This window comes from Furipterus horrens, unplaced genomic scaffold (genome assembly GCF_987537825.1).
Source record: "Furipterus horrens unplaced genomic scaffold, mFurHor1.1.pri manual_scaffold_3, whole genome shotgun sequence".
Lineage (NCBI taxonomy): Eukaryota > Metazoa > Chordata > Mammalia > Chiroptera > Furipteridae > Furipterus > Furipterus horrens.
This window is the reverse complement of record NW_028327173.1, coordinates 24,909,709-24,923,148: the sequence shown is the minus strand read 5'-3', so window position 1 is coordinate 24,923,148 and position 13,440 is coordinate 24,909,709. Positions and strand designations below refer to the sequence as shown.

At 52.1% G+C, this 13,440-nt stretch overlaps 1 protein-coding gene across 1 annotated transcript in view; it reads left to right on the top strand.

Moving 5' to 3' along the window:
* Nucleotides 1-533: 533 nt before the first annotated feature.
* EPHA10 (EPH receptor A10) overlaps nt 534-13,440 on the top strand; it is a 34,877-nt gene continuing 21,970 nt past the window's right edge. The window contains exons 1-5 of the mRNA XM_090269141.1: nt 534-686; nt 2,774-2,838; nt 4,122-4,800; nt 10,866-11,021; nt 11,515-11,865. Of these exons, the coding sequence (XP_090125267.1) occupies nt 581-686; nt 2,774-2,838; nt 4,122-4,800; nt 10,866-11,021; nt 11,515-11,865 (1,357 nt within the window). The 5' untranslated portion in view covers nt 534-580. The remainder of the gene's footprint in view (nt 687-2,773; nt 2,839-4,121; nt 4,801-10,865; nt 11,022-11,514; nt 11,866-13,440) is intronic.

Genomic DNA, 13,440 nt, shown 5'->3' with positions numbered 1-13,440 from the left:
AGGGGGCGGGACCGAGCCATGAGACACTAGGAGCCGCAGACACTGAAGAAGCCAAGGGCTGGGAGATAGAGGAGCTCCAAGAGCTTGGGGTCAGGACATCAAGACCCCTGCAAGTCCTGGGGACAAGAGACCTTCCAGGCTAGTTCAGAGACTGCAAGCGCCGCTGACTCCTCAAGTTTCGCCCCTTCTGAAGCCACGCCCACATTATCCACTTCTCAGTAATGAGGGGCTGAGGTTTAGCGTTCTGGGCCATGGACACCAGCTCATCCCCCTCCCCAGGAGTCCAGCCAGGGCTCAGCACTGCCCCACCCCCAAGGTTCGAAGATTGGAGGGACCCCTTCCTTTCCCTCTCCAGTTCGCTGTTCCGCCCCTGGCCTATGAAACTCCACCCCTCCATTCTCTGCTGGCGGGGATTGGGGGAGCTCCAGCAGCTGTGCCTAATGATTGGTTCCCATGGCTGATGGTCACCGGTAAGGTCCCTCCCCCCGTAGGCGCTGGGGTCTGGGGGCGCTACTCATTGGGGCCGGGGCTGGCGCGGCTTGAGCCGCCGCTGCCGCACTGACAGCTCGGTTTGCGGACCATGGAGACTGGCGCTGGCCCACATCCGCTGCGCCTGCTTGTCTGTCTGATGCCACTTTCTCTTGCATTGCTTTTGGGACCAGGGAGGCCCGGGACCGCCGAGGAAGGTGAGGAGACTGGGGGCTGTTCTTGGAGACTGGGATGCCAAAAAATAGGGGCTGAAGAGCTGGAGCGCTGGTAGAGTCGTATGGAGAGACTGGAGTCTCTACTGGGGTGTGAAGCATGCGGGCAGCGAAAAGCAGAAGAAATGGAGAGATAGAGAAAAAGGTGGCTAAGCAATGGAGAAGAGAGGGGCATTGAGGAGCTTGGGGGCTAGAGACCTGGGAGGCTGGGGAAGAAAGAAACCAGGAACCATGGGAGCCAGAGGCGGCGGTCCACGGGTCGGTGAGACGGACAGGCTGAGCAATTGGAAGTGGGAGGTGTGGGGGCAGGGAGAAGAGAGCAGAGGAGAAGGGGGATGCGGAGATGAGATCGGAGTACAGGGGGACGGGATGGAGCTTGAACGGTGCGGGCTAGGGGACAACTGTGCAGCCAGTTGGAGGTGGAACGCTGTGGGGGTGGGGGTTAGGGAGGGGAAGCTGGATCCAGGAGCTGCCCGACGTGCTGATCCAGGAGCTGTCCGCACCGCAGTGCTGAATTCGGAGCGTGGACTACAACAGAGCGGTCCGCATTGTCGGGTTTGCGGCTGCCCGCGGTATCAGAGCCCCAGTCTTGCCCTGAATCTGAATTTGGAGGAGCTGTATGTTCCGTTGAATCCAGAGGCGTCATATCCAGGTGCAGAATTCTGAGGCTTCAACTGCGAGGTTGGTCGGGGCGCTGGATTTCTGACGCTTTCTAATATGCAATTTCCAATGTCCTGTCAGTTATACTGAAATCCGAATGCTGCCGTCGCTGAGGCCTTTGGGGTCAACTCTCTTAGAGGCCCTCACTTTGGAGACCTCTCCCCTTGCTTAAGCTCCAGACGAGTAATCTTCCAAGATTTGGCGACGGTCTGGGCTCCTGCCTCTGGGCTGCTGCTGCGCTGTCCAAACCCGTGCTTCTCTGGGACTGAGACTTAGAGCAGAATTCAGACTGCTGGGCTGATGCTTCTTGGGGGAAAATTAACTCCAAGTCTCTCTGGTGCAGGAGGAGTCGTGGTTTTTATATATAAAAGGACTGCTGACATTCTTTCAAAGACAGCCCCTGGGAAAGAGTCTGGCTGAGGAAATGAGAGATTTTTACTTATCCTACTGCTAAGAGGATATCTCCACTTTGTTGGCCACAGAGACCCTAGAAGTCGAGTAAAAACGTTAGAGTCTCCTCTATCCCTGGTGACCTCAGACCTCAAAAGAGCCCTTGAGTCTGCATGGATTCTGGGCTGTATACAGGAATCCTCTGATATACTCACTTTCTCCCTCTCCTTGATGCTCAGTTATAATTTAGGAAACCTTTAAATGCTGGGGGGGGGGGTCACTGACAATGCACCCCCCCCTCAATTTTATAGCCAGCCTTAGAGTACTTGTCATAGACTCTGTGGCAGGCTGAATAATTACTCCTCCCAGCATGTCCACATCCTAATCCTCACATCTGTGAATGTTACCCTAAATGACAAAGACTTTCCAGATGTAATTAAGGATCATGAAATGGAGAAATTGTCCTTTATTATTTGGATGGGTGTGGTATAATTGCAATGGTCCTTATAAATGGTATCCAGGAGGAGTCAGAGCCAGAGGAGACGGCAATGTGATGACAGAAGCAGAGACTGGAGTGATATGCTTTGAAAATGGAGGAGAGGGCCACAAGCCAAGGAATCTGGGTAACCACTAGAAGCTCTAAGAATTCAAGGAAATGGAGTCTCCCCTGTGAACATCCAGAAGGAACCCATCCTGGTGACACCCTGACTTTAGACCCATGAAACTGATTTCCAGCTTCTGACCTCAGGAACTGTAAGAGAATAAATTTCTGCTGTTATAAGCCACCAAATTGTGGTAATTTGTTACAGCAGCCACAGGAAACTAATACTGGCTCTTTTCCTAACCACGTAGCTACCTGTCTCTGGACTTGAACTACTCACATGCCCTCCTGGGGCTGTATGGAGTGGGGAAACCTTGTCTGTGTCCTTTGTGGCACTCACCATCCCTTCAGTTAGCAAATTTATAGTGAACTCACCCTCCTAACCTGGCTTTCTGACACCTCTGTTCTCCTCTCTCCCTAGTCATCCTCCTGGATTCCAAAGCCTCCCAGGCTGAGCTGGGCTGGACTGCATTGCCGAGCAATGGGGTAAGTGTAAACCTTTCCCTCCCTATCACGAGGATCCTATGGTGGTCCAGGACTCGGTCTCTTTAGCTCCCCCTGGTTTCATCAGATCAAAATGCTCCTCAGAACATGTGGTCTGCAGCAGCCTGGCTTCAAGCCAGAGTCGCCTATTAGAAATTGTTGAGTCTTAAGTCAGACAGTCGAAAAATCGTCGTCGTCGGAAGCCGTCCGTCTCGAGAGATGATGGTGTAGCTTCTTAAGAGTCTATCTGCACCGCCGAAAATGGTTGTGCAGTCCGACTCGGGAGTGACATGGTATCTGTCTCCTCCCGTGTTGAATCAAGTGCGATGACGCTGAAGCTACAGAGCCTGGGCAGGGTAATATGGAGGGTCTGCTGTTGCCCATGCAGCAGACCCCCCCTCTCTTCGCAGCTGAAGGGTCCAAGGGAAAGACGGAGTCAATACAGCTTGGCTTCAGGTGCGCCGCAGGAGTTGCCGGTGTTGACTACAACGTCAAACCGCCTTAGGGACTCCGGCTCCGGATTTTCTGTCGGGGTTTACTCCCTTAGCCTTTTCCCTGAAGAGGTATGCCGCAAGGCAGCGGAGGTTTTTTGGAGTCAGAGTTTTCCTTCTCTGATGTACCCTGACTGGAAGATCGAACCAGCGACACTTAGCTCGCAGGCCGACGCTCAATCCACTGAGCTAAACCAGCCAGGGCCTAGTCGAAAAATAAGTAAATAAATAAATAAGCATAAGTGACGAGAGAACTGGCTGTGTCTAGGAACAGAAATGTGGCCTCTGGATGCAGCCAATGCTAGACGTGCCTTGCACACAGTAGATCCTATAAGCAATTTTGTTGATTGACGGATTGATGGACAAGCAAGGCTTGGAATCCTAAAAGAGGATTAGAAACAGGGTCAGAGTGGGAAGATGTGGCCATGTGACAGTAGCTTGGTATCATGGAAAGGGCATTGGGGGGCGGGAGGGAGAGCAAAAGACTCCAGGCACCATTGCTACCTCTGTTATCAACTCCATATGTATATCTAGTCAAGTCCATCTCACTCTGGAGCCTCAGTTTCCCCATCTATAAAGTGAAAAATTGGGCTCAGTTGTCTCCAACGTTTCTCCTGGCTTTGCATCTTGTAATTTCAGGAGTGTGTATAGCGAGTGGTGGGGGCCACCAGGGTTAGGCGGGAGAGGAGAATTCAAAATGATGAGGCAGGGGGTTTTCCGCCTGTCACCGCCAGGATTCTACCTACCAGGGGCACCTTGGCTCTGAGCTGCTCGCATCTTTTTGTTCCTCCTCAGTGGGAGGAGATCAGCGGAGTGGACGAGCACGACCGCCCCATCCGCACATACCAGGTGTGCAATGTGCTGGAGCCCAACCAAGACAACTGGTTGCAGACTGGCTGGATCAGCCGCGGCCGTGGGCAGCGCATCTTCGTTGAGCTGCAGTTCACACTGCGCGACTGCAGCAGCATCCCCGGCGCCGCCGGCACCTGCAAGGAGACTTTCAACGTCTACTACCTGGAAACCGAGGCCGACCTGGGCCGTGGGCATCCTCGCCCAGGCAGCGGCCGGCCCCGCAAGATCGACACGATCGCAGCAGACGAAAGCTTCACTCAGGGCGACCTGGGCGAGCGCAAGATGAAGCTGAACACTGAGGTGCGCGAGATCGGTCCGCTCAGCCGCCGGGGCTTCCACCTGGCCTTCCAGGACGTGGGCGCATGCGTGGCGCTGGTCTCCGTGCGCGTCTACTACAAGCAGTGCCGCGCCACGGTGCGGGGCCTGGCGGCGTTCCCAGCCACCGCGGCCGAGAGCGCCTTCTCCACGCTGGTGGAGGTGACCGGAACGTGCGTGGCCCACTCCGAAGGGGAGCCCGGCAGCCCCCCGCGCATGCACTGCGGCGCGGATGGCGAATGGCTGGTGCCCGTGGGCCGCTGCAGCTGCAGTGCGGGATTCCAGGAACGCGGTGACATCTGTGAAGGTATCCAGAGAGCTAGGGGGTGTGGCGCGGGAGTGTAGCAGGTGGCAATTGGGAGAGAGAGTGCCCTAGAGGAAAGAGGGAGGAGGGGAGTGGAGAAACCGTGGGCTGTGGAGCCCGGAAGTCCTGAGATTTTGTGGAGCTTCCAGTGGGTCGAGCTACAGCCGATGAGTGCAGTCACTAGAAGGTAAATTTGACTCCATAAAAGGCGACATTAGGGGCCTATATTTCAGACACTAGGATAATCACCTCACACTGGCCTTCCTATTTATTCATGACAATAAAATATGTCATCATTATCTCTATTTCGCAAATGAGGAAATGGAGGCTCAGAGAGGTTAATACCTCGTTTGCAAAGTTAGGAAATGGGAAACCAGGACTTGAATCCGGATTTGCCCCACTCTCAAGCTCTTTCTACTACATTGCGGTGCCTCCCCCATGCGTGAGGAAGAACTCTACAGCAGCCCCACCTAGGTAGCTATTGGCTAGTGCAGCGATTTTCAACCCGGGTGCCGCAGGAATATCCGCAAGAGGCACGCTGATGTGCCTTAAGAATTTTTAAAACATGCTGTATCTGACCATTTTAGTCAGAAGCACTGACCTCTTTCCCCCTAGATTATCAAATAAAAATAATGGCAACAGCTAACACAACAATGGCCGTCTGGTGTGAATGAGTCAAAATTATGCCTATTTTTTGGTCACATCGGCAATAAGTATATTTTTTGGTGTGCTGCAGAATTTTAGTAATTATTTTGTGTGTGCCACGAGATGAAAAAGGTTGAAAATCGCTGGGCTAGTGGGTTCCGTACATTATAGGAAATGAGCTACCTGACAACATGCAAGTCAGAGTCTGGCAGGGGGATGAGAGAGAGAGAGAGAGAGAGAGAGAGAGAGAGAGAGAGAGAGAGAGAGAGAGAGAGAGAGATTGGAAAATTGCCCTGGGTGGATGACTACTAATATTCCACCCAACTCTCTGAAATAGAGAGTCACTGTACTCCCTGGTGGAGACCCTCTGTGTGGGGGCCTTTGTGGTGGCACAAGGAACAGACCTCTCCTTCTCTTCCATATCTGTGGCTCTGAAGACTGAGGGTAAGGAAGGGGTGTGAATGTATGCACTTAATGGAGAAAGATAAAGTGATTTTTTTTTTTTTAATTAAGCCATGCCATTTTCTGGGTGCCAGGACAACAGAAATTAATCAGGCATAGTCTCTTAAGAAGCTCACAGCCTAAATTTAAAAATCACAACAGGGTGACATAGGCTGTAATAGAGGGATTAACACAGTGGTGGGGAGACAGGGGGGGAAGTGAGAAAACTTGCTCTCATTTCTTCGTTTGATCATGCATTCATTATGAATTGAGAACATAATATCTGCATTTATTAAGGGTGTATGGTATGTGTATAGATAAATGTCACCTTCTCTTCCCTGGGGGAACTTATGGCTTAGTAAGGGATTTGGCGATATGAACGTTCTTGAGCTCTCCGGGTAGAGTTAGGGTCCACCTCTGTGCTTTCCAGCACCCACTGCAACCTCTGTTTCTTCACTGACCCCACGGTGTGCAGTATTCTACTTACGTGTGTTTCCACCACTGGACTAGGAACATCTTGAGCTCTGGCAATGGGTCATATTAGTCTCAGCAGCTCCTGTGTCTATAACAGGATATGGTATAAAGTAGGGGCCCAATGGAAATGTATCAGGTGAATAAGGGGTTACCATGGAGTGTGATATATATTGACAGAGAGCTGGGGGATCCAGGAGAGGGAGAACCCAATTCTAAGGGTAAAGAGACAGCGAGAAGGCCTTTCTTCCAGGCAGCAAAGAGCATTCTGAGTTAAGAGATTGTGTGCAGAAGCATGGAGGCAGGAGAGAATGTAGCATGGCTGGGGCTAGACAAGTCAGCGTGGCTGGACAGAGGGCATTTGGGAGTGGGAGGGGTGATGGAGCTGGAGGAGGTTGGGGCAAATCATGAAGGGTCTTGAATGTTGGGATAAAGAGCTTAGACTTTAGCTTTAGACCACTGAAGAATATTTGAAGCAGGGATCTGACATGTTCAGATTTGTATTTTCAAAATCTCACTCAAGTGGTGATCAAAAAGAAAGGACTAGAGAAGGACGAATTAGAGGCCAGAAGATGAGGAAGGAAATAATCTCATAGTCCAGGAAGAAGAGCACGAGGTCAGAACTAAGGTAGTAGCAGAGGTCATTGGGAGATGATGATGGCTCTGATAATGAGACAGCATCCACAACCCTTGGTAACTGTGTGGCACAGGAGGAGAAAGGAGTCTTTTTGATTCACATGTTTCTGGAGAGTTGAATGGACAGAGGGGTCATACTCTGGAATAGAGAACACAGGACGTGGATGGACACATGGAATGTATGGTGTCCATGGTGCATTCAAGTGGAGGCAGCTAGAAAGTAGGCCTGGAGCTCAGCAACAGAGAGCTAGATGCTACTTGAAACTGTGGTTGTGGTTGGGATAGACCAAGGAGAATGTGTGGGGAAAGAAGCAAAGGGCCGATGATGAAGTTGCACAGAACAGCAATATTTAATGGCAAGTAGAAGAAATGGAGCCTGTAAAAAAGGCAGTGGTCAAAGGTGGAGACTGAGAGTTCATGGCAGCCGAGAGAAATGGAGGTGTCTGGGAGGAGATAGCCTGTAGTGTTGGGGCACAGTCAGGTAAGGCGAGGACTGGACAACGTCTGCTTGGTGAGAGCAGTCTCAGGTGAGTGATGGAGAGACCAGCTGCAGTAGGTTGAAGGATGAAGGAAGCTGAGGAGCTAGAGTGGGAATGTAAACAACTCTCCAGAAGGCTGGATTTAAACAGGGAGGAGAGGGGGTTCTATCTTGAGGACGCTGCGTGGGTTGAGGGTGGATTTCTACTGTAGATGGGAGAACCTTACTTATATGATGAAGGAGCCAGTGGGGTACCAAGGAGAGGATGGTGGGAGTGGTCTGCATCAGGGGGAAGAAGTATTTTATTACCGATGTGGGTTAGAATTGCTGACACGTGCTGCTGATAAAAGCAGACCATGTTTCAGTCAGTTTGATTGTTTTTAGACACTTTATAGACAGTGCCCTGCTGTCTGCACCCTAAATGGATGGCTTTTACCACTCTGCTCCCATGTTCTGTCACGGGGAAGAGCCAGTAGAGAAGGAGCAGTGTAAGAGTTTGGAGGTTAGTTGACTGATGGAATGTAGTCTGGGAGGGTGGGATCCAGAGTGGAGGATCCACTAGGCTTGGGAGGGAGGAAGGAGAGGGAGGATGGGTGTGGATGGAGGTGTTTGTGGGTTTGATGGCCAGACCTTGGTGGAATTGCCAGCTGATGGTCTCTCTTATTATAAGGTGGGAGGAGGGCATCTGTACCAAGGGACAGTAGGATCCTGGTCTGTTTTATTCACTGTTGTACCTCCAGAGCCTAGAACAGCACCTGGCTCATAGTAGATGCTTAAAAAAAATATTGAGTGAATGGATCAAGGCTGGAGGGGGAGGCTTAGATCCATGATTTGGGCAATCACACAGACACACACACAGACACATACTCAACATACTCCAAAACCCGATCCCACTCTGGAGCTGTGCTGAGTTCCCACTCCTTAGGCTGAGACCAAAGGCCACTCATAATGGCATCAGCCCTACCTTGGGGAGTAGGGAGCTAGGGAGGCTGCCAGGGAAAGCTTCACAGGTAGGTATTATTTTGAACTTGGGTTTGGAGAAGCTTAGGAGTTTGCCAAGAGAGAAAGCGTGTAAGACATTATAGGGCCTCAGGCAGAGGTGAGAAGAGAAGAGCTCAGTGTGGTGTGGGTGGGTAATGGAAGTGGGGAGGGAAGTGAAACAGTCAGAATTGTGTGAAAAAGGGAGAGCCTTTCAAGTGCCTTCTAGCTGAGTGCCTGTCCCTCTCTAAAGGTACATGGATATGGGGACACAGCAAAGATGTGCTCTCTCCTTTTTGTTTCTCTTTAGTGATCTTGATTCTTGTTTCCCCTCTGCCAGCCACTAGACAAATTATTAAAAGACTGGAGGAGAAAATCAGGATGTACGACCTGTCTCTTCAAATCTCTATAAAACTTCCTTGGAGCAGAGGAACCTTAGCAGATGTCCTTTAAGGCTCCACATGGCACACTGAGACCCTGCGATGGGGTGGCACAAGGGGGACTACAAATAGGGAGGCCGATTGGGGCTCATTATAAGGAAGCACTTTCTACCTGCCAGTGTCGTTCAGCGGAGGCAGCCTCAGAAGAAGGCGGCTACTGCTAGAAAAGTTGTGGAGGACTTGGCCAGTCTAACTACATGGCCTCTGAAATTCTGACTCTGACCTTGAGGAAAAGAGGGAGGGGCTGGCAGTCAGGAGTCCCTTCTTGAGTCTGCCCCTCAACACAACCCTCTTCTAAACAAAGCCTCTCAGAGTAGAGATAACCAGTGCTGTCTCTGACAGGACCACCCACCTCTGGGACACATGCCCACATCCACACAGAGAAAGGGAGCCTCCAGCATTATTTTCCTACAGTGGTGAGACCCTGCCAACAGATTGCCTCTTATTTTACAACAGATGTGGGCAGGCTCTGGTTGTAATTTTCATTTGATGGAGGGTTTCTTGAGGCCAGAGAGGCAAAGGAAGTGGCAGAGCTAAGACTGGAACCCAGGACTTCTGAGTCCCAGCTGGGGTCATTGCTGCTCACTAGACCACAGGCCACGAAGTTAGTGGGTCCCATGCTTTGTACTGAAGCAGAGACTCCCAAAGGCTCCTGGGCTGCTGAAGCCCTGCCCCAACGCTGGGCTGCCCAGAATTCTAGGCAAGATGGACCCTCCCAAGACTAAGCCTTCCACATGATGCAAGCCTTCAGCTCTTCCCCTCTTCTTCCAGGCAGGCTGAAAGTTCTTCCCAAGGGGTAGTCTGTATCCCTTCCTTTGTACAATGTCCTCTTGGGGCTGGAGAACAGCCAGCCTTCAGTTAACCAGCTAAATTACAGAGGAGGGACAGAGAAATCCTGGTAGAGCTAAGGAATGAGGTGAGAACCTCTTAGAGGAGAGGCCAAGAGCCACTACCTCCTTCCCTGGCCCAGCTGGTGAGAACTTTCTTAAAGTGGGCTTGTAGCAGTTTCCATTTCTGGCTTGTGATGGAGGAACAGTAATTACTACCATTATTGTGTAAATGTCTCTACTTGGCTAAGCAGTTTACCTGTTTTATCTCAGTTAATCCTCCAACAACCTTTTCAAGGTATGCTACACAAGACTCAGAGAGGTCAACCCACTTGTCCAAGGCCACACAGCAAAGAAGTGGTGCAACTTAGCTGCAAACCCAGATTGTTTAGTCATAAAAACCTACGCTCTAACAACCTGTTGTTATGGTTGAGGCAAGAGAAGTGAAGTAACTGGGGAAGTGTCCAGGGAAACCTCACTGTCCCTCCCTTTTCTCCACTCCCCTCCCTGCCACCTGGTGGGTCCCACTTTCAAACTGGAACCAAGTGTGTGATTTGAGGACTTATGATGCATTAATCCCAAAGAAGTGTGGGAGGATGAGCTTTGACATGTGTGTGTCAGAGTGTCTGTCTGTATATCTGGGAGAGTGTGGGTGTCTGTCTGTCCCTTGGTAACTGTGGAAGTACCTCTCTTATGTCTTCACATGGAAACTGGGAAAGTCTGGCTCATTTTTTTCCAGTGGGCATTAGGGCTCGGGAACCAGTCTGCTGGGGTTGGGATCCCACCATTTACTAGGTGTAGGGTATTGGGCAAGTTACTTAACATCTCTGAGCCATAGTGTCCTCATTTTTAAAATGGGGATAAAGCACATACCTCACGGGCTGTTGTTAGGATGAAAAGAAGGGCTCGAAGTAAAACACTGCAGTGCTCTAACACACGCTAAGCTCTTACTAAGGAAGGATCAAGTAGTATGGGGTTGTGTAGTCCGGAGCGGCCACCTCATAGGACGGTGCAAGAGTAACTGAGATCCTCCCGCCTTTTCCCACCACGATTAGAGGTGATAACCCCCACCCTAAGGAGGGCAGGCAGGACAGAGGGGGAGAAGGAAGCTGTGGAGGAGTCCCCTCCTTCTCACATGGCGCCTCCTCGCAGCCTGTCCTCCAGGGTTTTACAAGGTGTCCCCTCGGCGGCCCCTCTGCTCGCCATGCCCAGAGCACAGCCGAGCCCTGGAAAACGCCTCCACGTTCTGCGCCTGCCTGGACAGCTACGCGCGCTCGCCCACTGACCCGCCCTGGGCCTCCTGCACCCGTGAGTCCCTCGCAGATCGCCTTAGGGAGGGAGGGGGAGGGCGGTCTTTAAAGTCGGATCAAAGTGTTGGTGAGGGCTGGGGGCTCCGCACTGGGGGCCGTAAAGGCGGGCTGGACGGCTTGCGACAGGGGTGGAGGGAGGGGAGCCTGGGTGGGGATGGGGGCCGGGGGTGGCGATGGGGGTCGGGGCTTTGCGTTGGAAGAGCAAGGAAAGCAGGGAAAATCCCGACAGAGGGATGCGGTTGGGTTTCTAGGCAGATCACCGAGTGGAGCGCCCCCATCCGCCCTGACCTCACCTCACCTCACTCCCCAGCTGGGAGGCTGACTCACACCCCTCACACTTGGCTCTAGGTCCCCATACTCCCATCCTCGTCCCCTCACAACCTCTGCCCACCCCATCATTGGCCGCGCCCCACTCCCACATCCCCCCCTCTCACTGGCCCCCACGCCCCCGTCTCTCCCCTCTCCTTGGCTCCTGCCCCCGTGCCGCCCAGGGCCACCGTCTGCACCGCGAGACCTGCAGTACAGCCTGAGCCGCTCGCCGCTGGCGCTCAGGCTGCGGTGGTTGCCGCCCGCCGATTCCGGCGGCCGCTCAGACGTCACGTACTCGCTGCTGTGCCTGCGCTGCGGCCGCGAGGGCACAGCGGGCGCGTGCCAGCCGTGCGAGCCACGGGTGGCCTTCGTGCCGCGCCAGGCCGGGCTTCGCGAGCGCTCCGCCACGCTGCTTCACCTGCGGCCCGGGGCGCGCTACACCGTGCGCGTGGCGGCGCTGAACGGCGTCTCTGGCCCTGCGGCCGCCGTGGGAGCCACCTACGCGCAGGTCACGGTCTCCACCGGGCCAGGGGGTAAGGCTACCCAGCGCGCGCAGGAATCTCTCTGCACCCCGACCCGCCCCCCTCCCCGTGAGGCGCCCGCCCCCTTCCACACCCGGAGCCCTCCCCAGGCCCCCTCCGTCCCTCGCACGTCCCTCCCACGGGACCATCCCCACGCCCCGTAGCCACCTCAAAGAATCCACAATTGCTGCCAACGCCGCCGCCAAGAAGCGCCCGCCCAGCGTCTCTCCAGCCGACGAAGTGACACCCCCCCCCAAAAAAAATCCCCGACCTCCAGAAGGCAAGGGGGCGGGAGTGAGGATGCCTCTGACCCCTTGCTGCTGGCCTCAGAGGAGGAGATCATTTAAGAGAGTCGGGGGCTCTGGCCGGGTAGCTCAGTTCGCTAGAGCGTCATCCCGATACACCAAGGTAGCTGAGCCGATCCCCAGTGGGTCAGGACACCAACAACAAGCAACCAACGAACGCGTAATCAAGTGGAACAACACATCCAATGCGCACGCTCTCTCTCTCTCATCAATATATAAAATAAAAATTAAAAAAGAGAGTCTCTCTAAAATCAATATATAAAATAAAAAGAGAGAGTGGATGGGAGCGGGTGGGCGCAGAAAGTCTTTGCTCTGCGCCCAACTCTGCAGTTGTCTTGCCTCTACTTACCTAGGGAAAAAGGAGGTGGATAGTGCCTCAACCTTTTGTCCTCCCTATATTAAAAAAATTCAGTAGGAAGCAGGATCGTACCTCTTCTTCTGTCGTAGAGGGATCCTCCCTCCGTCAGCCTCCCCAAGGCGTCTGCTGCATCCGCCGATCTCTTTCCTGGTTCTGGAAAAGAGCAAGGAAGCACGTCGGTCAGACCGTAGTGGCGGCAGAACCCACTGGTCAACACAGAACAGTCTCATTTCTGCATCTGGAACTGAGATGACTAAAGAAAGACCTACCACCCTCGTATCTTACACCTTCCTCATTCTTGAAATTACTTTTGATTTATCTTTCATTCAGCTGGGGTTCACCTTCATGTACCCCTTTGCAAGAGGAAAAGTGAGTGGTATGGTTTCTGTCTTTTCATATCTGAGAAGATATAGTTGGTTTGTGACTCAGCTTCTCTGTCTTCTGGTAGTTGTAACTGAAGAAAGTCTGAGGCCAGGGTAATGTTCATTCTTTTGTAAGTAACTTGAATATATAATATATTCAAGTTATATGTATATAAATACACGTACACGCACACAAAGACACACAGATGTGTGTGTAATTCTTAACCTACTGAAGAGAGTAAAATTTAACCAGTACCACTCTCTTTTCATTGAGTTTGACTGAAACACAGTAAAACTTTTGATCTGCACACCTTTTAAAAAAAATTCTTGGAAAAATATTTTAGTTATTGCTTTGACTAGAACTTCTGGTGGCTCCAGTATCTCTCTTAAGAATCTCTCTAAGCCTTAGGTTGTACATCCATTTTCTGATTCTCAAATCTTGTCACTTCCTTTATCATTTTTAGCTCTTAATCCTTTTCCTCTGCCTTTTGGGAGCGATTGCCCAATTTGTCTGGCTTTCCAGAAAAAACAGTTCTGTTTTTTTTTTTTTTTTTTTACAGTC